The sequence below is a fragment of the Phlebotomus argentipes genome, unplaced genomic scaffold (genome assembly GCF_947086385.1).
Source record: "Phlebotomus argentipes unplaced genomic scaffold, Phlebotomus argentipes genome assembly scaffold_18, whole genome shotgun sequence".
Classification (NCBI taxonomy): Eukaryota; Metazoa; Arthropoda; class Insecta; order Diptera; family Psychodidae; genus Phlebotomus; species Phlebotomus argentipes.
In genome coordinates, this window is record NW_026776177.1 from 14,788,486 (window position 1) to 14,815,798 (window position 27,313).

General features: G+C 39.9%; 1 protein-coding gene across 1 annotated transcript in view; it reads right to left on the reverse strand.

The window, feature by feature from the left end:
* Window positions 1–19,046: 19,046 nt before the first annotated feature.
* The window catches only part of LOC132260103 (out at first protein), a 32,070-nt gene continuing 23,803 nt past the window's right edge, over window positions 19,047–27,313 (reverse strand). The window contains exon 5 of the mRNA XM_059758035.1: window positions 19,047–23,066. Coding sequence (XP_059614018.1) covers window positions 22,786–23,066 — 281 coding nt within the window. The 3' untranslated portion in view covers window positions 19,047–22,785. The remainder of the gene's footprint in view (window positions 23,067–27,313) is intronic.

Genomic DNA, 27,313 nt, shown 5'->3' on the forward strand with positions numbered 1-27,313 from the left:
ATTTCATGAGCGGAATGACGACCTTTTGTTCCTGAAACACGACAAGAGTTCCGTGTGGGTGAGCGGAATGACTACTTTTCCACCGGTTGATGGGGGCTTGACGAGAAAATGACTCTTCTTCGTCATTTATGGCCTGCCATTCAAAGTCTTTCTGTGCTGTTGTTGGATTTATCCATGCTTCGCCCGGGATTCGTGGGAGAGGTTTGACATTTTATACATATCTCTGCTCGCACAGGGTGTGAAGGTGTATTGGGCGACATGAGTCTGCTGTTTTCTTCCAAAAGCCCTCCGCCACTGAGGCGGAATTGTTATATTTGGTGAGTATGACGTGAAGGGTCGAATGTTGGAAATGCAAATAGCAAGAGAACAAGAGGGAAGCTTTTATTCAAAATAAATACAAATTGAATCTTGCAAACAGCACAATTTTGTTTGCCAAACTGCTATTGATTTTAGTTTTATATTGTTTCTCGCACAAACAATGAATATGAAGACGATTTTTCCTATATGGACTTACACTGAAAATCCCTCCGGAAGTTGCTTCTCCTTTGTGCTTTCGGATCGGAGACAAAGAGTATTAGATTTGATCTGAAGCAATTGAGATTCTCTCTAAAAGTAAAGAATTCAATTTACGAAAAAGTATTGAAGACAGACTATTTGATAGTATCAAAAGGGGAGGCGTTTCTTTTAATTCTCCCAGAGGAAAATAGAAGAAGAGCAAAAGAGAAGATTTGTGTGCACATTTTCCATTACATTTCATTTTCATTATTCAATATTATGTGTACGATGTCAATAAAATTACATTATGGCACAAAATACTTTACAAATTTGCTGTGGTAATGTTCATTATTGTCTCACATACAATACTTAATTGAATTGAATCTGTACAAATGTATGAATTGCATTCAGCGGAACTTTTTAGTGTACACAATTAATTTCCTCATACCTCAGTTTACCATATTGCCTATCTCGAAGCAATAATTTCTCCCTAATTTCATAAATGTTCGATATTTGTTTTCTTATGGCCTTCTATCCGCCCCAAGATATATATAGAAGGATGATGACGCAAGAGATGACGAGAACGCTCGTGTTGATTTTAACTTTTCACATCGTTTGTCTCCAAGTGACACTCAATTGGATTATTGGATTGCGAAATGAAATGATGAGTAGAAGGCACTTGGGAATGGTGCTCTCCGAGTAGAAGAGAAGTAATTAACATTTGTGTAATAGGAAATTGTAAATGGAAAGAAAACAGAGTCGAAATTCCCAGTAATAATCATCTTGGTGTCTTGGAGATGATATTTCAATATGGAATGGAGGAGAAATTCTCCTTTCAACTGTCATAAATTGAAATTTGACTCCCATGAGCCGACAGAAAGGATGAGAGACACGTAGCAATGGGAAAATATTGACAGCATTGCCGTTTATTTTGAGCTTAAAAGCCCACCCCTGTGTTTATGTTAGGATAAGTATGGGGGGATATGTTGGAGTACAGATGTAGGTGGAGTTGAGTGGATGATATGTATAATGCGAGTTGAGAGATCGGAAATACGTATACAATTCCGCTGCTGAAGATATATTTTAATACATATGATATGCGTGTAGCTTGAATGATAACTAAGAGGCAAAACGTACAATTCCACTGAAGTATTTTCCCTTGATACTCGCGAAGAGTCCTCTTCACCTTTTTCTCCATCACTCCCATCTCCCGCCCAGCCTGTGTTATAACACTCAGAGGGCTTGTCTGCTGCGAAGATGGCTTCAGTGCATATGCTCTCCTGTGTGAAACATTCCGCTCAGATAAAATAAGGTGTATATACGGAATATAAAACGGAATTACGGAAACTTTATCATCCTCCGTCTGATTAGTTTGATGCTGTGCTTTTATGATTACCCAAGACTTTCACGCTCGACTGCGACCATTTTCACTCACAGTCCTCGGCTTTCGGTGCGCTCATTCTAGAGGGAACACGTTGGATGTGCTCTTAGCGCTTCGCTGCAGACGGAAATGTCGAGGCGAGGAGTGGAGAGAGTGTGTGGAAAATTTGCTAGAAAAATTGTAAATTACCCTCACGTCTTTTAATAAAGCACCGCAGGGTACACTTTACACCTTCTCGTTTAAATATTTCTTTACACATCACCCGCTGGCTGGTTACCATTTTAGAGCCACTCACGCCATTCAAACACTGCGAGAGGCATCCAAATAGCCTCGGATTCTAGTTTCGCTACGATTCACACTGGAGCACTTTGGCCAAAATAACCACTTTCTGGAGAAGGTAGAATTAACACAGTTCTGCCCACTGAAATGCTCCGCCCATTAAATCTTTATCTCAAACGTACTCTACAATTTTGTATATTTCCTAGTCACAGATTTCAGAAAGATGAATTGCCCAAGAGGAATTTATGTAGTCTTGCAATCAAATTCCACAATTTTCCACCCTCTGCAACATTTGCCTTTTCTCCTATCCATACTTGTTTTCCCAGTACAAGTGCTGAACACATTTCCTACGAATATATGGTAATTGGCACTGAAGGAGGATTTTGCACTGTGTAAAATTCATCATATTTTTCCACCATTGCATACATATGGCTCCATATTGAATGGATTAATTTCCATTGATGTAAATCAATTTATTGCTGCAACTTAATTTGAGTGTAATCACTTGTACGGCATAAATCAAATAACACTCTCGAATATCAATATATGGAGCTAATTGAACAACCTCTCGAAATGCGTTTAATGAACAAAACTGGACATAAATGGAACTACAAATGTGGGCTGAATAATCCATTGACGCTCATTTTAGGAGCTCTGGGTTTTAGTCAAGCTTGCGGCGTTTCTGATCAGATGCAATTTAATTTAATTTATGACATGCACAAACAACAGCTGGTTTCAGTGCATTATACGAGGCATCTGCATTACATGTCACCATAGTGCAGTGCCTTAACACCCCCGTGGCGTCCCAAGAGCTGAGATGGTCCTGGCACCCATGGCATGCTCAGCAATGCACCAATCCCCATAAATTTCACGTGGAAATGCATAAGGTATTCCATGTCTACTTTCATCTGTCGAAGGTGTGAAACAATACATGCACTCTGAGCGCCAGGAGAGCAACACACATCACTCTCCCCGTGTTCTTCTGCATAGCATATTGCAGTGGATGTCAGGAATTACCCCCTGTGTGCACCCCAGAGTGTCAGAGTGGAGGAACCCTGATGACTTCGTGATATAAAAGACATGTCACAAGAGCCACATTCATCATCACTGGCGAATTACTGGGGGGACAACTCGGTATATCCTCAAATTTCCTCGAGGACACGTGTCGGGGAGGCAAAGCACACCCTCTTGATGATGTCTCGTGGCGGAGTTTCGATAAATTTCCCCAAGTATTCAGTGTTTCTCAAATTCTTGTAACATCTTCTCAAACGCAAAACATAAAATGTATATATATATATTGTTATACACAGAAATCACAAGAATAATAAATTGAGACACGCGCTCTAGTCTCTCCTGACAAGTACATGCTCCAGTTTTCAGAGACTTTTCCCCATTCAGAGTTTATGAATTATTTTATTTGTATCCGAGATAAAATTGATTACGTGAAGTCTTATTTCATATCCGATGCATCTTCTCTCAAATATCTCAAACATAAATTCCATTTAATCGATGAATATTGTCACAATTTGCCGCTGGATGGAGAATAGTGAAACGTGAGGGATTAACCGTGAATTGCGAACTCTTATTTGCATGAGAGTGGCAATGCTGGGCAGAGTGCAGGTGCCTCTTGTTACTTCGGAAATTATCTATGCAGATGAATCAACTGGGCTCGCTTTCATCTCTTGAGTATTCATTCGATGTCAACCGGAGAATTTGACAATCCATCGGACAAATTAAAGCACAGCTCAGTGTCCAGGAAAGATATTGTCCATTCTACACCACAGAAGTGCACAGCGTGTGTGTGTATATTTCTTATAGGATATGCACCGCCAGAGGTTTCGATTGGACGATATGAATCTATAAAATCCGATTTACCCCATTTCAATTCACTATTCGCACACATTCGCTCTTCTGGCCTGAGTATTTCACACGAATTTCCAACATGATGCTGACACGGGTTTTCCAAAGAGATTCACACTCTGATACGAATTATCACAATTATTTATGCGCATTCTCTTCCCTTTAGGCACCTATTTTTCCTCTATGTTTTCCCGGAAATCAGTTCAGGTTAAATTTAAACCGTGAGCGTGCAGTAATGTGATTGCTTCTCACATCATCACAATTTATTTGCTGATTTCATCATGGATAAGGGATTTTTGTTTTTTGTTATAAAATGGAAAATTTATTATAAATCAATGCAGTGTAGAATTTCAGTTCCAGTTTCAGTTTCAGGATAGCTGATTGACGTTGTATTCGTGGTTATTCTGGGAGATGTCCTTTGGAAATCTCAGAAGCAATTAACAGGATTGAGCAAGGTAAACACTCCGACACACCCATCAGATGAACGAAGAAGTGATTACAGTCGAGAAACCCTAATGAGATCATTGTCACTTATGTGACTCATATGTAATTTCAGAGTACCACGTGGAAACATATGTAATTAACCATATCCCAAACGCAATTTCGAGTCAGAAATCATTGAATAATCATGATAAATTCATGATAAACTCACCAAAAAATTATGTGTATTTTCCAGTGGAGAAAATTAGGGTAAGAGCTTCGGGGCTAATAAACTTCCAGTTTTGCTTTTAATATTAATTGCAATGGGCTCTTTTTGTGGGAAAATTTATCGCTCACAAAAAATAAGTCAATTTATCGTCACGAATTAAATTTTTCAGTATAAAATATTAAATTTCTGCTTCGCTAAAATACATTCCAGTGTGAGCTCTGCAATGCGAAAGGCACCTATGGTTTATTGGGTAAATTCAACAGAAATGCCTCTGGGCTCTTTGAATGTATTAGGGACGCCCGAAGGTGCAATTGCATAGGCAAACAGTCTTGGATGAGTGCAGTGCTGACAGAAATCAATTTGTTCGCCACTGGGCAAATCACGAGAGTGTCTATTTCCTTCCAATTATCTCGCCAATTTCTGTTCACACACAGTCAGGAAGGCACGATCTCGAGTTGGGAGCACGATTTGTTTTCGACAACCTCCTTGCCTAGCAGCTCTGGTTAAAGCCCACGATTGATTCCAAGCGAGCTCCGTGAATGCGGAGTGCATCCATTAGTATGCGCCTGATTGAGTGAAAAAGGAAATAGATATGGCGAGAAATATAGCCTAAAGCCATTGCCCGTGTATCTGCACAGCGAGTGAGCAATTTCAACTTTTCACCGAGTGCCATAAAGCAGAGTCAGTTGGTAGCCAGCAGAACAAGGTAAATTCACAATTCATTGCTCGGAAAAGTCCATATAACTTTTTTTATGTCCCTCCTATTTTACCCCTCGTTTTTCCTGAGCAAGATTGGTAAGATAAAACTGATATTGCGTTCGAAATATATTTGAATCATCACAATATTTAAGTTATAGTACATTTTATTTTTGCCCAATTAGTGTTAGAATTCTCAAATTTCCTTCATCTTTCTCTTACTGTTACTTAGTTTCTTTTAGACTACTTCATTCAGAAAAGATATTCATTACAATACTGCGTTTATATAAAAATTCTTCTTCTACCATTAATAAAATGTCTGAAATTCAAACAAATAGCTTCACATATTTGTTAATAAAAGTAAATTTTATGTACGAAAACTATTATTTATGAATTTTTTTTTAACATAAATGGTCACATTAAGAATCATCCATATCGCAAGTGAGCTTTTCCAATACCGTCAACACTTTTTCTCCAGCATTCATGTTCCGGTGGCGTTTCAAATGCCATTTGCCTTCGCAATTTCATCGATATGCCGCCTGTTTCACTTTATCGATGGGTGGAAAAAGTCGTGAAAACTGGAGAGCTTTTCCCAGTGAAAGACGAGAGGCGAGCGCCGGTGCAACAGTGATCAACAGGCGTGCTACGAAACTTTTATTGAGAGCATTTCTCCAGCGTCTCTCCTTGAATCATCACATGTTCCGCATCTCCCTTTCCGGCAGTTGGATGACGCTGGACGAAAAATAGCAGAGAGAAAGCGAGTGTTTGTCAAAATGTAGAACTTTGTTTGTCCACACTCTCTGGAGAACTTTTATTCACTTGGCGATGATATAAATTCTGAAATTCTCTGCAGACAGCACTCCACTTTTGCCACCTTCCCGCCCCGAGTCTATCCACCACTTTCAGCAGTTTCTACATTATGCAGCGATGAATCGGTGGCTGTGAAGTGAATTTTTCCTCCAGCAGCAACTCGACAAATTGAATCCCGCTGAGCAGAGAAAACACCCAGTCGAGATGTGGATGGCACATGTTTCAATTATTCCCAATTGATCAGTCATTCTATTATTCAGCATGCCGTAATGGCGTTTTAATTTTGATTAATGATCTGGACTTAAGCTCATGCAGTGGAAATGTAGAACAACAATTGCGGATCAACATTGACAAGTGCTTTTAACATATATTTTATGCTGGTGCCACTGGCAATAGATAGAGCCCAATGCCCGGTAAATCATGCACGAATCCTCCAGCCAAGCGGAAAACTTAAATTGAGAGTGGGTAGCAGATGTGAGCATTGTTTGTACACAATATATAACACTATTAGGTACATAACGAGGCTACATTGATTATAAATATGGAAACTTTGCACGTACACCCCATGTGAGTTACGGGAAGCCACGTCCCAGTGCATTTTCGCCTCGAAAAATAATATTTCAGTGAATATCGCCAAAGGATGATTTAGGGTGGAAGAGTGTATTTAAATTTTAACCATAAACCCAATATACGACAATGCGGAAAGAATAAAATAGTCAGGGAGCAGCAGTAATGTGCTCGCCTATAATTTTGAGCTAATTGAGAAAGTGGGAAAAAGTTTTGCAATTAGTTCTGAATTATTGGTTGTCCGACCGTATGTATGAACGGCAATAGATTCATTAATAAGTAGAGCACTATTTATCTTCTCGCAACTGTGGAAAAAAGTGAGACAAGGTGAGTTTCATCATTTTGTATTTATATCCTCAGAGATTGGTGCATTTCAGCGAGGAGCGCACGATAGATGGCGAACAAGAAGATTGAGACTCGACGGTTGATTGAAATTTGCAGCTGAGCTTCCTAATCCCAGAATGGGTGAAAAGGGGTTGGAAATAGCGACTTCGTGTCGCCTCTCTGGGAGACGAAGTGACTGTGCGCCAAATGGTGAAAAATGCGAATTCAACACAAAATCAAGAAAATTTTCATCGTGAAGAAAAAGCGTGCAGGAAATCAATATTTACAATATATGAGTGTTTTGTGTGCTAAAAGAAACATTCGACATGATTCTGTGGCGATATATAAAGGAAGACTACAATGCCGAATCTATATTTCTCGTTATACGTTTGCCTTGTACCCATTCGTTTTTTTCTTCCAGCCTCACCCGTTCCCCCTTTGGTCCTCAGAGGCTGTGTGTATCCCCAGAAGTGAAAGAGAGATTTCGTGTGTATTATTCATGTTTCAGCCGGCAGTTTCTTTTCTTGCTTCCACGCCACGGACAATTTTCTTTTGTGCTGCCGGAGCCACACTGTCTATGGCATGGGGTGGCGTTCTCTCTCACTCTCTGCAGAAGTACTGAATGCGAGGCATTAAATTTTCAAAGGCACACCACTAACACGGTGTATTTTTAGCAGATGCTCTGTGACAGCCTGGAGGATTTCCTGTTTCGTCTGCCAGCTAACAACTCCCATTCCGCCTCCGTCTGCAAGTCCAATTGCCAGGGCCATGATGTAACAACAGAAATATCCCGCGCACTCCTCGCATTTGCTCCCGCCGAAATGCCATATTTATTGCTGCCGCTGCAACTCGCGACGCTGCCCCAAACCACCCTGATGACCCAGCCACCCACAATATCGTTTATGCTCGTCAGCCGTTCGAGGATGCCTCGCAACCTCGGCCACGTGTTGAGAGGGTATAAATTGATATATGCACACTGTACTGACATGAGAATGCCATTTACTTATTTATCGTTCAGTTTCCACGGCGCCTCCCACTGCGACCACCGCCCAACTGTCCCCAAAAGAGCCTCATTGATAACATACCGCCCAAGGGAGAGTCGACAAGAAGTTCTGAATCATCGAAGCGAATGATTGTTTTCACAACAAAATGTCTCAATGATGTTGAAATATTTCCCATCACTGAATCGTGACTATCGATTTTGTATACCTTGCCATACATTTCTGTGTACCGAAATGATTTATTTCCTCCGTGTGCCACCTCCAGTTCCACCGCTAATTGAATTGGGTTGCTGTGGCGGTGGAAAAGCCGAGATGTTAGATACAATTATCCGAATAAATACTCAAGTAGCTGGAAAAGGGAGTCAAAAGATGTGCACGCTCGAAATGTCCCATACAAAGGCCCGAATATGGGACGCTTTTTCTCAAATTGACTCTGTGTCGCGTCCTCTGTCCGGAAAACCTTGTTATCTTAGCCCAGGAATATTGTATGATGTTTGCAAGAGTTTTCTCAGTGGACCCAGATTTCAAGGGAAAACTCAATTCCATGAGCCTTGATGAAAAAGAATTCAATTGCCTCCGCCCACACGAAAGACCCGCCCACATATATAAAATGTGCATATCAAATCGGATTAAATACACTTTGGCGTGCAAACAGCATTTAAAGTGATGGATCGAATAACTTCCTCCATTTTGCAAATATTAGGGGTTGAAGAGATGAAAAATAAATAGTCCTTCTGAAGCAAATCCTGAGAATATTTGTCTTTTCTCGCAGAACGAAGCCCGCAATCATGCAAAAATGAACATATTTTCATACGAAATGCAAATAGAAGGTATGATAAATTTCTCGGGAAAAGTTTTGTGCAGAGAAGGAATGGGAATATCCGTTCAGCAAAGCGCTCTCCATTGACGAGTATTTGCAATCGCGTCTGGCGAGTTGTCGATTTTTTCCCATCAAATTGCGTGACTGACTGCATGATGGAAATATTGTTAGGCAATATTAAGTGATTTGATCTCCGTGGACGCGCAATCAAGCAGGACACACTGCTCTCAACAATTTGTTGCCACTTGATGCGGCTTACCGCTCTTATCACGTGAGGACCTCGGAGGAAATTTATTGGTCGGATACTCGGTCCTACGTGATGTCATTCTTGCCAGCACTATCAGCTTCCGGAGAGAGCGAATAAACGTTGACAGTCTTTGGGGAATTGCACGGTGCACAGTGACACTGAGCTTCATAAATTTAATCGTGTGAGAAAGACGGGCATTTTCAGGGCGCCCGTAGTGAAAGAATGTGCGGAACAGAAATGATATTCCCACTGACACAATTTCCTCGCAAATTGACAAGTTTGCGAAGCACATTGTGATAAATTAACTCCATCTTTTCACTGCTTTTTGACAGGGGAAATATCACACTGACGATGGACTTAATCGATAGCTTGGCGGGAAGACTTCGTTAAAAGTTTCTCAATTTGATGGAGATATCCAATTAGGATCTTATGATACTAACACGGAGCTTCTGATGTGCTATTTTTATCTCACACAAGCTAAATTGTCAGTCAGCAGAGAAATTTTAATTAGTGAATGACGTTTATATAATTGAAAGAGAAATTCAAATTGCTAAGGACATTTGCCTCCGAAAAATTCCAGCTGAAGAGGTATTTTTAAAACTAGCACACTTACCCCCAATTAAATGCTAAACTACCCATGTTCCTGGCGATGGAGTGTGACGTCATAGTTTTTCCTACCGCGTCTGCAGAGAAAGAAGTTGGGAGATATTTTTCCTGTATTCGTCAGGCTTGAAGGCGAACGCCCACAGTTGGTGAGCATTAAAGTTTTAGAGAATGTTCAATTTATCATGGAATTTATTACTTGGAACATTTTTTGGGTGAGTCTGTCGAGTGCTGAAAATGGCATTTACTGATTCGGAATTCGCCCGACAATATAGCAAAAATTCTTCCTTCCACCCTTATTGGGAGAGGAGTGGGACAGGAAGGTGGGATATATTATGGAAAAGTTGCATGAATGGGGAAAATGTGTGTCCCAATAGATTTTGCAGGATATATTTGAATAAATAAGATATGGACAGTGCTGATTCGGAACTTTGTGTGTGTCCCATAAGCAAAAATCATAGTCACAAGCTCCTTTGGTAACAATATTGAAATTTTTATCTCTCGTCCGTGTAGTTTATGACTGTGAAAAGTACCTCCTTGGAATAATAAAATTTCTTTCACCAACTGATAGAGAGTGGATGAGGATGGCGAGGAGAGACATGAAGCAGGTGTGTTTGATGTCTCAAGAAGTGGGTTGATTTGACTTCCGCCCTCCCTTTCACCGTCGGATAGATGACAAGTAGTGAGAATGAAATTAAAAAGACCCAGAATGGAAGGTAGTGCGCTGCTCGTCAATCTCAGGACTGGTGTGTGATCTCCATTTCGGGGATGATTTCTTATCAACTCTCCACATGGCTTCTTTGCATATATAAACTGCCATGGAAGGTCGGTCTCACACATCACCTCTTGTGAAGCGAAAGATCTTGGATTGACAGATGGTGGAAGCAAATCCTCAGCAACTCCTCAGCAAAGTGCCACATATGAAAACTTTAATATAACCACCCCATCTCCTCTTGGTACCATTTACCGTCACTTCTTGCCGACTTTAAATGTACTTCATCCTCGAAAAGTTATACAGAGTGAGATGATATATAGACGCTAGTAAATGTGAGTGGGAAAAAGGGAGAATCATGTCTTTCTTCCTCCACAATGGAAAGAGATCCCCATTCACAATTTTTCACTTCACGACGAAGCCCACAAAAAATCCATTTCTACCCTCCTCATCTTTTGCTCCATCCAAATGGAAGCGAATCAATTCTCAAGCCATGGAAAATCATCGACCATTGAGTCCCTGAAGTGTAGCAAAATTGTTGCGACCTATATTGTTTCTGACCAATAGGACATGGAGTTCCAATTAACACAATTGCATTTTGTGTGGTCAAACGCAAAAATCACGTATGAAACCGCATTCAATAAAATATACAATTCATTAATTGAAAACCATCATACAAAGGAAACTTATATGGTGGAAATTTCTGCTCAATTAAATCATATAAAAAGCATCAAATTCATAACAAGGTTTGACTTAAATTCGAATCACAACACTAAGTATATTAACGCAGCAACATCCTGTGCTGAAAATCCCTGTTCCTAGAAGCTGATAGAAAATGTTAATTTACTTTTCAACAATAACCACTCTATATTAAATCATATTTGAATTGTTGGCTTTCAAATAAAGCAGCTTACTTTTTTTATAATAAACAAGCTTTCATTCGCATATTCTCATTAATTATTAAATCTCATACAAGTTATTCTAATTTATTAAAATCAAATTCAATGAGCAGACTTTGTGGAATTGAAAATTCTATTATTTTGCCACGTGATGGATCTTCCACATTTCAGTTCTTCCTCATCTAATTCAATCCATTTGCCTAATGATTTTCTTATGATGTATTCGAATCACAATGGGAGCTAATAATGGTAACACCACATTGCGGCAACAATGTTACGTCTATTTGCCATGTATTTCACGTTAAATAAATGTTGTAGTTGTGGAGTTGTGTATTATGACTTTGTCAGCAAAATGTCTTTCACTTCTAATATCATTCAGGAATCGTAATTATTCCCTGTGTGTGTGTGTGTGAGAGCGCCCTAAAGATAGAGGTGTAGGAGTTGATACGGAATTGAATCTGTCACTCATTTGCATCTTATATTAGGATGCTGTCTTCGTATCTATATCACAATGAGCAGATTCAACAATAACGCAACACCCTTCCCACCAACCCATCTCATTATTATCGCACCAAAACCTCGCAAAGCATCGTCTCAATCTGAGCAATTGTGTTTGTGCGTCTCAATGAACGAGCTTTTGGTTACAATTAATCTTTCGTTCCGCTTCACGTACCGATGAGGATTGAAATTGCTCCATGAGACAATGTCGATGAACCGTACAATTTCACTGTATATATAAGTCTACAGTTGGGATGCCACTAAAAGAGTAGAGAAGGGATAGAGAGCGATTTAATGCTGCCTGCATTGTTTACGCTCATGCTAGGAGTCAAAATCACAAAAAGCACGTTTCGCAAAGCTGCGCTTTGGTGTCTTTCATCGCATTCGCTCAATGGCGAACCGATTATATTGAGAAGCTGACTTGTATCAGTACCTTTACCGCTACTTTAAAGGAAATCATTATAGGAGAAAATCAATGAATATGCTCAACATTCATTCAACTGATGACGATTTCGTACGGAAATGGAATGGAATGCTTGATGGTGAGGAAAAGCTTTTGGATTTTAGTGTGATATTGTAATGAAATTCGTTGAAGAAGAACTTCAATTTACGAATTTCATCATCATCATTCGGCAATTTGTCATCTTGCTCAATTTAAATTACACATTTGTAATGTAATTTATGTGAAACCATTTCATGTGATGCAGAATCAATTAAATATGAATTTCCTCTTCAAATAGCGTAACTCCTTAAATCCTTTTGGCTGTGGATATCAGCTGATAAAATGAAATTATTTTCGTAGGGAAAAATGTGTGCTACGGGTCTCATTCCTGCTCCAGGTGATATTCACACCTGCCGCAATCTAAGTGGGAGAAACACCCTCGAGCTGAGGGATGAACGAATAAAGGACACGTGTTGTTTCTTGAAGACCATCACGTCACGTGTTATAAATAGGTCTAAGGAGCTACAGCTTTCCATTTCTATACCTTTTCTTATGGATAAATTTCCAGCCCAACGGCTATTGTCAATTGATTAACAATCCATCCGGAATCCCTTTCAAGGGGCCTGTTTGTCTTTCAATGAGGGATCCATCACAATTTACGGCAAGGGCTCAGCCATCTTTCTCTGGGTACTTCAAGCCGATTCTCGACGGATTATATTGGCAAGATCAATCGACTGAAGGTAAGCAGATCTTGAGATTAAGCAATCTCAGAAAGTTTATACGAAATGTTGATGAAAGCTCCTTTAATGATTACATATTCATCAGTTTTCACCACACCTGGAGGGTTGTGAATTTTTCAAACCATAAATTTGAGCATTTTCACTCGCGAAAATATGCACGAAAAGGGAAAACAAGGAACATGCAGTTTGTAAAAACACACACACCCTCTGAAAAATGCACATTTGCTGGTGAAGAGAGTGAGAAAAAATGAGAAGAGTTTTCTAGTTAGCATAAAAATGCCACAAAAGCAGCACGGCAAATTGCATGTTCTTTGACTGAACACACGAAAAAAAGCACCTTTTTAGGCTAAATACCTTTGGCTTTAATAAAGTCAGTCGGGCGGGAAAAAATTCGTCAACAAACATCCGCCCAAAGTAACAAAGTCTGTCACATTTCACGAGGAATACCTTGAGTTTCCCAGCAATAGGCTGAGAGGGTGCAATATGATGGTGGAAAAGGGGGAAAAACCAACAAACAGCAAACTCATAAAAATGTTGTTTTTCCACCCATAACAGAGAGCAATATATAGCTTTGCAAAAGGGATGATTGTCGTGTTATTGGGTTGTTGCCATCCCAGAGTCCTTTTACACCCATGGAATATTTGCTTTCCGAACATAGAATTGTCCTTCTCGAGTTGGTGGAATTTTAATTTCACCCACTGGCCGTTGCTACAGATGAACTGGACGCCCCCAGATGCCCCATCTCAGGGACACGCCGCCCAAGCTTGGGGGGTGAGTAGTGAAAGCTTTTAATTTGAAAAGAAATTAACAGACGTCTTACGAACCCCTTCATTTATTTCATTTACGCCTCAGCATGACTGCTCTGGTGTTTCAGTTCTGGCGTGATATCATTTTTGCTTCACGGTCGCCCCTGGACTTATTAAAATTGAGGGTGGAAATTTAATATTTCCCCCCGGGAGCCAAAGTGAGGATCAAATTGGAAAAGTTAAGTGTCGCTCCGACACGGTCAGTAACGTGAGTTTAGCCTTCCAGGGTAAAACGGCTATTGTGCGTTTCGCGAATGATTTTAATTAAAACCAATTTGTGAGTTTGCGATTATTCCCCAGAGGTTAAAAGGGAGAGAAAAATTTAGCGCAATACAAAAATTCGTATTGTGAATGCGGAGAAATCCCTGAAACACTACAATTTTAAACATAAACAACCCCAAGACTAAAAGAAACTCAAGTCAGATACTCAACAAAACCCCTATTCTTGACTTCCTATTGCTGTTCTTTTCCCGTGGAAAGAAAAACTTTCCGTGATTCTTCTCTCCACTATAGTTATGGCTCATGAATGTGCTTTTGCAAAGAGTAAAAGAACTGTGTGTGGTAATATTTCGTCCCAAAATGAAAAACTGCTTCTTATTGTTACTCACACTTCCGACTGCCCGGGTTATAATGAGATTATAGACGTATTTCAGCGGCAAAAGTTAAGGGTGAGTTCATGTTAATGTTATGAAAGAGGTTTTAAAGGGCATCCCAAACATTTGTGGTGTGTATTTGACAGTAATAAATCGTTGAATGTGTTACAGTCTATATTGTTCTTGATAAATGATACTCCTAGGGAAACTTCAGCTTATAGCACTTGCGGCAACTTCTCCGTTTTTTACACATTGCCACTCATACGAGAGAGAGATAGAGAAATTTCCATGGTTAGGAAATTTCCGGTAAAGATAAATATGATTTTACACATACCGTCAGATTCAGCTTTGTGCACAGGAATGTGACCTATTTAGGACACTTGCAGGGGCTTGCAATTATTGCAAAAAGAAACACTATTCGACATTGTTTCCGCTTTGACTACAATAGCCATCGTCTCCCTTCTTCAGAGGGAGAAGCTGAGTCTGTCCACCTCTAAGTAATTGCTGTTTTAACGTATAATGAATAGCGGAGGGTAGAAATATCTCCATTTATCTTCATTGTATACACGCTCCAGGACATTTCATTGCATCTCCTAAGCAGAAACTTTCCCCTTTCTGATGTGTGTGCAGAGATGAGCTTTTAGAAACCATACACCCTTTCCTTTTGATAAACTTCTCAAGACACGCATCCACCGTATGTGAGAGTCTCTGCAGAACCTCAAGTACCCTCAGCCAGCCGAGGAGCAGCTCATATGAGATGCAGGAAATGCTGGGAAGGGTGTGTTATTTATTCAATTTCAATTGACTTCCTAAACTGTACCTCAAAGTTTGCATTATGGATAAAGCGAAAAACATCTCTCATGCCCTCAAAGCTCATCATTTCCAAACCCACCCCCTCTTGAGTGATTTAATTTAATTTCATTTGCCTACAATTTAATTAAACTTTAACTCATATTCCTCCACATAGCCGAAGAGACTCCCTTTTTGGGGGCACCATCGCAAGAACTTGATGGACCTTCGGGCGAATGTGGAGCCATTTGAAAATGGTGAATCCTTGAGAAGACATACATTTACATAACCTCTCGAGGCCACTCAAACGTGAGTGTTAGGTAAAGTTTACAAAGTTCAGAATGGCCATAGAAAGCATAATGGAGAACTAACATAGATTGGAAAATTTGCCAATCAAAGAGCGAAAAATTGCCCGATAAATTAATTTCTCAACATAACATACCACACGAAAATTCCCCGGTAGCCTCAACGAGATGGAAATTTAATATTCTTTGTATTTTGGACTCTCACATGCAGGATTATTGCCTGGAAAAGCGCTCCCACTTTGAGCTGGATTTCAGGAATTCTGTGAATTTTTAAAATTCAATAGACAGTGCTTGCGGAGAGCAATCATTGTTACAGAATTAGAGGAATTTTTATTGTTGCCAGAGTTGCTCTCAACACGGGTAATCACACAACATGATCACTTGTTCAAATATTTTACTTTTACTTTTTCCGGAATTTATTAGATTTTTTTTTCCTGAGATATTTTCACATTTCTCAATTCGCTCTAATCATGGAGTATGTTAACAATAGGATGGAATAATTGCTGGTTCCCTACTAAAAGAGCAAACAAAGGGTGGGTTCTTACAAAGTGCCATCCGACAAGACCATGTCCTTTATTTTAAATTGAAAGCCTTTTAAGTGTTTGTTATATTCGGTTCCGTTCAGATAGTTATCTTGTTAGTCCCAAATGGGATGCCATTCCAATAAAACAGGGGCTGTAACCATGAGGGAGGAGCACAACAAGTAGGGAAGATATTCTTTATGTGGGGGTAGCTCTCAAGTGGACAGTTTAAGGGGTTCCCCAGGATCCCTTTTCGCCATAGTGACTGCCAGGGTGCGGCAATTTCTTTTTCACCTTGCCTGACATGAGAAATTCGCCGTGAAGAAACGAAAATTGTATTTCCTCATTCAATTTCCCATTTTCATCTCTCGCGCCATCATACATTCCCTTCTCTTTTCTCCTCTCCTCCGCACTCCCACGTCGGATTGGGGGGAGCGGGTGGAATATGTAAGATAAAAAAAAACACATACAATTGGGTGTTTGGCACTCTTTCTACCGATTTCAATCAATTTCCAGTATGTACTTGATGATATTTCTTGCGCTCGTTCGTCTGTTTCTGCGCTGACGAGAAAGCAGGCCTCCTCGTGCCTTCATCCTGGGGGTTGTAATCATGAGTGCGGGCTCTGGAGGAGGCGCTGCTAAATAAATTATTGATGAATTTGAATTTTTACACCCTCTCACGGTGTTTGGGAGCCTCTCTGCACCCCCACATGTTTGCACGCCGCCCATGGCAGGATTTAAAGGGAGCCGAAGAGCAACAATTGAAGCGTTGATTTATGATTGCTTTTATCGTAAAATTTTTCCCCAGTAGTCTCATCACGTTTCGTGCTGAATTCGAACAAACACCCCCGTCTACCCCCCGACCGACCGCCCCCCGCAATGCCGCTTTTTTTCCATATCGCCCCGCACCAGGCAATTCTAAAGTCCTCCATGGCGCCGTTCCGAGCAGACCCACCAGCGAGGGGAGGTGGAATAATGAAAAACGAGGGAAATTCCTGATAACCACGTTTCTGCCCAAATCCCATGCCGCGTCGCAACATCAAATAATATGACACTCAAGGGAATGCCATGAAAATTAATTTCATATGCGAACAGACACAGCGAATGACTTCCGGAAGGGCGCAATTTTTGCCATGGATATGCTCTGTATTTACTCCAGTTATTGAAGAGCAATTTTCCAGAGTGAAAACTTTCCGTGATGGATTTAACTTTGATGAAAAAAAACCCACAAAACATCCATCTTTCCACGAAAACTTCACGTCAGCAAGGAAAAGTTTGTGGGTGAAGAATTTGAAGAATTGATGCAATTACTTTTCAGCATATATTTAATGCTGATTTGCATTTCAAATTATAAATATTGTATTGCTGATGGTGTTTCTCTTTGAGCAAAGAAATAGTAGAATGAAAGAGATCTGCATATGAAAACACAACGCATTTTCCTCTGTATAATGAAGTCACCAAATTTTCTAAGAATCTTTGTGTCTCCACGTCACTGAAAAAAGCTCCTTTCTCCGCAAATTGGCCAGAACAGCTCTCCATAAAGCGATATATTTTTCACTTATTGCTCCTGAATAATGCATCAAGAGTGAGTTTGCGGGTGCTTTAAGGGTCGTTTTGCGTTCTCTTTCAAGTGAATTATGCGTGATTATCGCTGGCAAATTCCGCGGTGCCCCCAATGTCCCCTCGCATTGGGGGTGGCGCATGAAATATCGTCATAAAGAGAGCCCATTAAGTGAGATGGCTCTTCCTTTCCCTTGACTATTTATATTTAAATTATATTGTGTGTTTGACTCTTGCGTTGGCGAAAGCGCCGCCTGTCACGGCACCGCAACAATTGAGCCCATCCTCTAGAAACCACCATGGGAAACATACGACATCCCCAGGGCGAGCATAAGGGGTGAACTTCCCCGTGACGGCGCGTCAGCATTGAGATGGAGGAGTGTTGAGCTTAAGCACGACTATAAATTATATTTGCCGGCTCCATTCTGTAATTCTTAATATAATAAATTTTCTCGATATGTACGAGTCAGCCCCACCCGCATGGGCCACCCACTCCGGTTGTTTGCCATGTGGTTATTTCAAGAACAAACAGCAACAATGACAATTTAACATGAAACTCGAACATCTCCCGCACCAGAAGATGGAAATTGCGGCGGTGGTTGGCCAGCAATAAACACGATTACATTTGAGCAATTTTCCATGTGCAGTCCAGACATCTCCGCATGAGCTGTGCTCCCGGAGTGGATGATGGAGAGTCCGAACCGCATTATTAACATGGGACACAATGGGACACTGACACATGAGATGTACACAAATAGACCGTATGCCGACTGCTACAGACAAGCCGCCTCCGCATCGGCCTCGCCAGAATTCCAACAATTCGGCCAAGGAGTCGGAGAAGTTCTTGAGTGTGCACCCTCTTCGGCACTGCCCATGCAAACTTTACCCTGAGCTCAGCAAGTTTCCACACATGAATGCAGCGAGTGACAAATGATGCATCACAAGCTGAAAACTTGCAAAATGCCATCGCAAACTATTCAGCTCAAGGAGTCTGGCGCGGAAGTGCATTTTTAGAACGTGTAAATTATCTCATGAGGCAATTATTTAGGTCGCCCGAGAGAATACACTGGAAGGCAAAATCAACATGTAGAGTCCAGAAACCTCAATTTGTTGTAGTCTATTTACATGAATGCAGGAAATTGCTTAATGTTGTATTGCAACAATCACAAAGTTGTATTTTGACTAAAAACTATTGAAGTACAATCTGCACACACTTATGGAAACTCAAGTGATTAAATCACTGAGAAAATTCCATTTACAAAACTCTTTAATCGGATATCACATGACGAATTAATCTAGCACTGTGCTTCTACTTCTTGTTCTACTTACAAATTTCACAACTCTTGCTTAATTAGTGAAAAACTAAAGTTTGATTTGATAAACTTACCATATTCGGCATTGAAAAGAATTTCTGTGAAATTATTAAATATGTATTTTCCGATTTCGCGATTAAAAAACGATATTTTATGAAAAGAATCAAAAATTTTATTGATTTTCTCTATCATTTTGTTTCTCAATACAAAATTTATTAAATCATCTGTAGTTTTTTTCCTTTTGTTATTTTTCGCTTTCCTTTCACATTTACATAGCGTCAAAAACGAGAAGAGATTAAACAAAGCATTTTTTTTCGATGTCACAGTAAAGATATTTTGCTTCACCATCTCACACTTTATCTGGACCAGAAGCAAAACTTATGAAATGCATTCTATTGACTAATTTTCTCCGTGAGACATTTAATACACAATTACTTTATTTTCTTGTTCTGTTGTGTTCTTTAGAAGAAGTTGTATCACTGTTTCAGTGGTGTTTGTGTGTGGATTTGATGGTGAATGGAAAAAGGGAAGAGAAATATTATCCGAGAAAACATATTTCTTGCCTTTCATGTCAAAACCTGCGAGAAATTGAAAAGCTAAACGGATTACTTTCACATTGCAATATTTTTCTACAAATTCCATTTGTCACTCTTCTTTTCACACTTTTTCCTAAATAAATTGTAATAATAGAGATTCTTTATTGTTAGATCTTCCTTTCATCGCATACTTTCCTTTCTTTCGATTTATTCTTATTTTTTTTTCTTTTTGTCTTACACACTTGTGTCAGTTTTTAAGAGAAAAGCTAAGGCCACATAATCAGATTCTCATTTACGCATAAAGCAAAAGGGAGAAAAGAAATGAAGACACAGTAAAAGAAAACAATCACCCACACTCTCATGCCATTCGCCTCAATGTCCTTCTCATTTGCGAGCTTTATTGGAGCTCAAGAGGCTGTCCTTTCGGAGATGGCGAGTAAGTCTCCTGATTTGATCGATAGAGTGTAAATTAAACAGACTCACAAAGGAGTGTCTATGTTGGTAGATGTATTTTGTATTGATTCACTGAAGAGGGTTGAATTTAAGGGGTGAGTTATTCTCAAAATGCAATAATTTCGTTAATTTCTCATTGATTTGGAACATCAAATTGCAATTTAAATGGAGATAATTTGACCGTGGAAAAGCTATTTTAATTTTCCATTAGTTGCCACTTTTTTTCGGCAAGTTTCCTGCCCCCCGAGTTGAATTATCGACTGCCTGCCCATATTGGCAGTGGCTTCAACAAATATAGACATTTTGTACTCCCACTTGAGGCGGTTTAAGGGTCTGCTGACCAGGCAATTCACGCCACAACTTCACACGCTCACTCCCTTGGCTCGGATAATGGGAATCATAATTTACTGAAGCGTGTATTAGTTGGGAATATCAATAATCTCTGACATCATCATATTTGTATTTGATCAAACTTTCAGTACATCCCACAGCATTATTTTCTCCTCTTTCGCCACCGATAACGTCTCGATGGAGACTTTATCTCTCGGGCAATCGAAATACAATCTACCCAGAGTGAAATAGTGCAGCACAGATTCCATTCGAAAGAACGGGAAATCAATTACAAATGGAGGAGTCGAGAAGGAAAGCGATGAAAAGTATCCCCAGAGTTCAATACTTTACACAGCATTTTCGCCATCAATCATTGAATTTTCTTTTCGGAACACTAAACGTTTTCTTCTCTCACTCTCTTCAAATTTTATCAGTACCATCAATCAATAAAGTCGATGTTGAAATATTTCCCGTGAAATTCTTCCCATTCATTGTTCCCCGACTTAGACCCTCTAAGAGAGGGATTCCTTCCTCCCTCCCATTCTTGGACCACGCAGAAAAATTCCACTGCGAAACTTTTTTCCCGCACTCAGGGAAATATCGCGTTTGAAAATTGAGAAAGGTATGAGCGAATATTTCTTCAATTTCACAAACATATACCCAGCTAATAGCACTTCCTAGGAAGAAAAAGTCTCACCCGAAAACTTTCCTCTTTATCAGCTTCTCTTCCACACCTCCAGAGGAATTTCCCCCGCGGAAAATCCCCGCCTCAGCTTTCAAAGAGTCCCCAAATTGCGAGGGTGGGATGGATATTGCTATATAGAAGATATGGATATATGTCGACAAATCAATGGCTACAGAAATTGCTTCTCTGTTGTGTGGAGAGAGCAAAAACACACATTTCCAATTGGCTGTCATTACGGGAATGTCTGTGTAATATTCCCGTAATGGAATAAATGTCGGAAATGCCATATCATAAGCTTACAAGCCACAATCGATGGCAGTTTGCACATGAAGTGTAATTTGTGTTGTTACTCACCCAGTATTAATACAATAAAATCCACTGATTTTGACTAACCAATGAACAAGGGCGAGTAATTCAACTCAGAAATGTTTTATGCCAATTTTCTAAAATAAAAACAACCTTTGAATCAAGCTAAGATTGAACGCATATTTTGCCTAAATTAACTATGTAAATTCACTGAGAGTGACAGACGTGTGAAGTGAAAAGTTACTTGATCCAGCTCTTGTTGTCAACCCATATTATCAATCGAAAATTGTCCACACTGCCATTATTTGGGGCGTGCGTGTTACCAAATTAATCCACTCCCCTAAATTTGCTATTTATCATTCGAATGACAGAGAAAAACTCATCCGTGCCTGATATTTCAACCTCTGTTCAATTGAATCAATTGATTCCAGTTGATGGACACAAATTATAATTATAATGGTCAAATTTCTCCTAGTATTTTGCACCTGTGACACCAATCGAAACATTAAAACATAGCATGGAACAAGCGAGCTTTCGCAAATTCAACCCTCTTCCTGTTGCACTTGTCAGCCTCTGTTCACCACTATGATGTTATGAACAGGAAAAAGTATAGCATTTTGCAGAAATTACAAAAAAAAAGTCCATGAATGGGCAGAAAAAAAAATCTATGGCACAGAATAAAAGAAGCCTTTTCCCAGAATGATCAGCGGGAAAAAAGCGGTTGTTAATAAAATGCTACACAAGCACAAATAATCCACACGACGCATTCGTTCAGCCAGTCTCTCAGTCAGAAAATTTGCATATAGAAGCTATTATTAAATTCATGTTTTTTTTTCAATAATGATTCTCATCATATTCGCTCTCGCTATTCGCATGCAGACCTCTTCTATATGTTCTAATAAAAGAATAGTTGATTAATTTGGAGGTTTTTTTTGTTCAAAGTAAAATTTCAACTCTCGTGTGATTCTTTTAGTTAGAAAATATATGTTTTTTAACTTTTACATTACAATTTTTTTCACTCATCTCTCCTCTGTTCGGTTTCACTATTTACAACATTTCACCCTCACCAACTTCGCGTGGGCAGGTTTTGGGGCCATTCTCTCCTCTCTTCGTGCCCAGTTTTTGCTGAGCACATACAACATGCCACAGAATTTTGTATCGTGAATGAACGAGTCTCTTTACAGTTTCATTAAAAACTCACGTGTTCATCCAATTTACAGCTCAACGTTGAACATTTTCTCTCCTCTGCAAACACAATATTTTGCATGTAATGCCATGCAGAATTTGCCCGTCTCACCGAGGTTAATGAAATTAATCTCCTGCTCTTTTCTTTATCTCGTATGTTGTGTATGTGTGTGTGTGTGTGTTAGGGAAAAAAGGGAATCTCTGCGTCTCTCCTCAGGCTTGTCCTTCTCAATTGTAGCTGATATGAATTATTTAAAACATTTGTTGACAAAAATGTCATTCTCACAGAAGGGAACGTTGTCAGTGGAATACAAATGAAAGTTCACATTTGTCCGTGGCGTGTGAAAAAAGGACGAATGGAAATTAAAACTAAACATTGGTCATTCATCCCAGAGACACTGTTGCTTCTGTCGCACGTAATATGAGTATTGATTGCACTTGCGACACGTCTTGATGCCGCACCGATAACTGGCGGAGCCCGACGCCACAGCACCATCCTCAGCCTTACCTTTGCAGTACTTCAGGCCACAAGGATACCAGCCAATGCACATCTCCAGGAAGCACGTGCACGGAGCCCACACGCCCGAAACCTCACTGCATCGCGACGGCTTTGTGGGTGGAAATTGACGCAGTGCTGATTCCAGATTGGATATCGAAGAGCCTGTAAAAAGAGGTCATAAATCTAAAATTCATCGATTTCTTCAGCCTCTGCATGGCAATAAAAGTATGCCCACCCCTTTCGCACCAAAATTAATACATCCGCAGTGGCAACGTGGCAAGAATGCCGAATAAACATACTATTACTCCCAACGATAGGCATTCCACCCATTTATCATATCATTTCCTCTGCTCCTGCACACGCATCATAACGCATTTGGAGAGTAATTCGGAAATAATACGAAAAGGAAATTGCAAATTTGTATTGAATTATTCAGCAAAATGTGAATTATCGACAGAAGCCAAACATGTTTTTCTAACATTGCATTTTCTGTCGCTTGTTTTTGACTTTGCCTCTAATCGATTTTCATAAACAGGCGGAAACTCAATTTTGCTGGAACATTTTTCTCTCCATTCAAAAGTGCACTCTCAAGCAGACAAAAAAAACTTCCCATTGAATAAATTATGCATAAAGAATATTGCAAAATTGTATTTCATTTCATTTCGTAAAAAATAGTCAAATTCCCTAAATTAACTACACAACTTTTGTCTCCGATTCGAATAGAAAGCAATTTAAAGTGCATTACGCTCAGTTTGTTTCCATTCGATTTTCCAGTGATCAAGGAAAAACATTCAGACACGGTCGTTTTAGAGAGCAAGAGGAAAATTATACATAGAAGCAATTAGAGAGGAAAAATTGAACACTAGTTGATACCATCTGGAAAGGACAATAGAGTGAGAGACTAATTTCAAACTAGTCATATCTTTCAACTCATTCGGAACCCATCGCTTTGGAAATTAGGGTGAACTTGCACAAAAGCGTATGGAGGATTATAACAACCTTTTATCCTCTCCCCCGATAGCAGCACTTGGAGCAGTAACTCCCAGTGATAGTCTCTTTCTCTCTCTCTCTGGAGAGTGTAAATTCATGCACAAGAAATGAATTTATGTAACCCACTTGACTCAATTCCTGTGTCTATCGCCTTACTCAGTTTCCTATTTCCTTCGCCGGATGGTCCATTGCTATCTGATTTAATTCCTCTTGTTCTCAAATCTCGCCCCACCACACAAATTTATACTACTTTCACCCACACAATCGTGTATCCACTTCGGCAATGGCTACATAGGAAGTCGGACATGTTCCTCTTTAGCCGTCCACTTCTCGCAAAAGCAGCCCCGCACTCTGTCGGTCTCTCACTCCCCATACATACATTTATTTGCCAACAAATCCCAGTAGAAATACACATTTGCGAATCCATTTGTGCGCCCCCAAAACAGTCCGGCACAAACACACCACTCGATCGAGTGGTATCTCCCGGCTCTTTTTCCGCAGCCGCACCACCCCAAAAATTTCTTTGGCCGCACTCTCCTGAAAGCGCCATAGACAGAGGAGAAACAATAAAGCCACATGAGATAATGGGACCAGATGTCTGGATTTGTGAGCTCTGTTCTTCCGACGGACATCGTGGAAATTTAATGGGGTGTCTACTACACTTGAGCCCCTGTGCAGCCCATTCAGAATATCTAAATTATTGTGGCCACGCCATATTTATCAGATAGACAGAGGTAGTATACGGCTATTGTGTTACAAGGTTAAAATATGCTCCTCCACAAAAATCTTAATGGAATATCACCCCTTTTATACGCCCGAATTATGCGCCCTAATGAAATTATATTTCACTTCCACCCCAAAAGTCTCTTACACCTGCTTTTATTCATTGCTGGATGTTTCGGAATAATTACGCTCGGTGTTTGCCTTCACCGCACCGAAGGACCGAGAAAGGACAGAGGGTGGGTGACCTTCTTTGCCATTGCAAATTATACCTTCAGACACGTAGGGAAGAAAAGAACTTCACATAGCGGAAGGCACGGTTCGAAATTTGCGATCTAGCCCTCACTCAGTGTCCTAAACTTCCGGATTTGCTTACAGACTTATGCTAAACATATCCCGTATAAGTACTACGTAATAGCCGAATGGCATCGAGATACTTACAGGTGCGGAGCCTTTGCAGTTGCGGAATGCTCCACAAATCTAGAAAATCCCATCTGAGAGCAAGTTCGAGAGCGGGATTGTATAATAAATAGGAAACAAATTCTTGGGGATTACTGCTTAGTTGTTAATCAGGGTGTTTTATCTCCTAGACAAAGCGCAACTAAATATTTATAGCGAAATCTGACCCAGTCCATGCTCAAAATTTCATCTCTGCACACAAAGCCATGCTTCAGCAATATGTTGAAACTATAATCCTTAAAGTGAGATGTACTCAACGTTTTGGGGCGCACAGAAAGTCACAGAAGCTTCCTCCAAAGTTCAGATAACATGTACATTTCAGCTTCCACGAACTACACCAATAAATGTTCACCGAATTAATTCCCAGAATACCAAATTCAACATTGCCAGCATGTTATTGAGGATTTGTTATTATTAGAAATTTTCATGCAGTCGGAATCACAATGCAAATGTGCCCCAAACCAAAAAAGTGTTCGAGTGCTATTTTTCAACGAGGCAACGAATTTGGCTAAAAGCGCAATATTGGGGACTGAAAGTAATCACTTAAAGCCCTAAAAGCTTTTCAACACTCTGGGTCTTTCCTAATGAATTCTCCATGTTTTTCGGTCACTTCCACTCTCGCGCCGCTAGAAAGATTCAGAGTGTCAAAAATATTCCATCTTCTCATCAGCCTGAGATGTGATAAAATACTAATTAGATATTCCGATCACGTTATTTTCGTCATTTTTCCTAGATTATAAACTTTCCTATAATTCTCCCATTTACAGTCCCCAAGTAAAATTTGTCTTTCACTCTCAATTATTGTACACATACGTTTAGAGTTTGATATAGCCTGGGTCACGACTTTCAAATGAGTTTCGAGAGAGTCCCATGTCGTCCTGTTTTCAACAAGAAAGATCCCCCCAAGCACCCCTCGCTCAAAACTGAGTGACTTTCGAATGATTCTGCTTGTGTATTTCCTCTCCCATCCCCGTAGGATACCCATAATTTGCATGCAAACGACAACGATACCTACATCACTCCCATACATAAATCCTCGAGTCTACCTTTTCTTGATGGTTTCCGGTATTAGAAAACTTTCTGAGGGACACCCCAGCGTATTCTATTTAGTGGCTTTTGCTATCCCCAATTAGATAAATCTCGCTATAAGGCTCAAATCTACGGGCAAAAAGTTGGTAATGCTTTTGGGATTTTCGTGGAATGGGAGCGGCGGAGGCATGTTCATTAAATTCCACAAAAGAAAACACAGGTAAAACACACAGGAGCAATCAGCGAGTGATATCAAGTGATGAGAGATAATTTAACTCAATTATCTGACATTTACACCTACTAATTCCACTCAAAGTGGATGCACTTATAAATCTTATTAGTTGCAGAGCCATTTAAAACCTCTGATTCTCTCACCACGTTTCCCCGGAGCCAATGGCAGTGAAAAACTTCCCAGCGACACATTAACGTGATAAAGTCAGCAAAGTACTGAATTATCCTTCCACTTCCACATTTTGCCACATTTTATACATTACCAAGGGTGTTCAGATAAAAAAGTGATCGATGAGCCTCATGGCTCCATTCTATACATAGAAACTATATATTTTTCAAGGAGAACTTTTCTGATGAAAAATTGACAACCACTGTTAACACACTCTCGTGGGGGCGGCACGCAGAAAAAGTCCTCCCTCTCTCTCTCTCTCTTTCTCTGTCCATGAAGAATTGCCCAGAGAGTGAACAAAGTGTTGTATGGAAGTTTTTTTTTCCTGTATTGCGGACAAAGAACCAAAGAGGACAGAAAAAAAGCATAACCACAGAAGTTAATATCAGTAGAACCACATTTTGCCTTGTAGCAGATATTTTCAATTGTGCTCCAGGATTATGATAACATGTCCAGTTTTTTTTCTCATTAAATATCAAGCCCTAAGCTGTTTTGCATGGCAAAAGGAGTAAGGAAAAAATGTCATTTACATTATACTTCACATTCCACTCACAAAGCTTTGTAAATTATGCGGCAAAATTGTACTAAACGTTCAATATTCAACAATTATACCGAGAATATGGAGAGCAAAACATAACAGGAAATATAGCTCAAAGGATTATTATTTTCTCTTCAAGTCTATGCCTTTGAACTAATTAAGTATCAAAGTTATGGACGGGCGGGCAAATATGAAGTTTGCGAAACCAAGAGAATTATTTATGAATGAAATACATTTTGAGATGTAAACGTAAATTTACGAACATGTAATCAC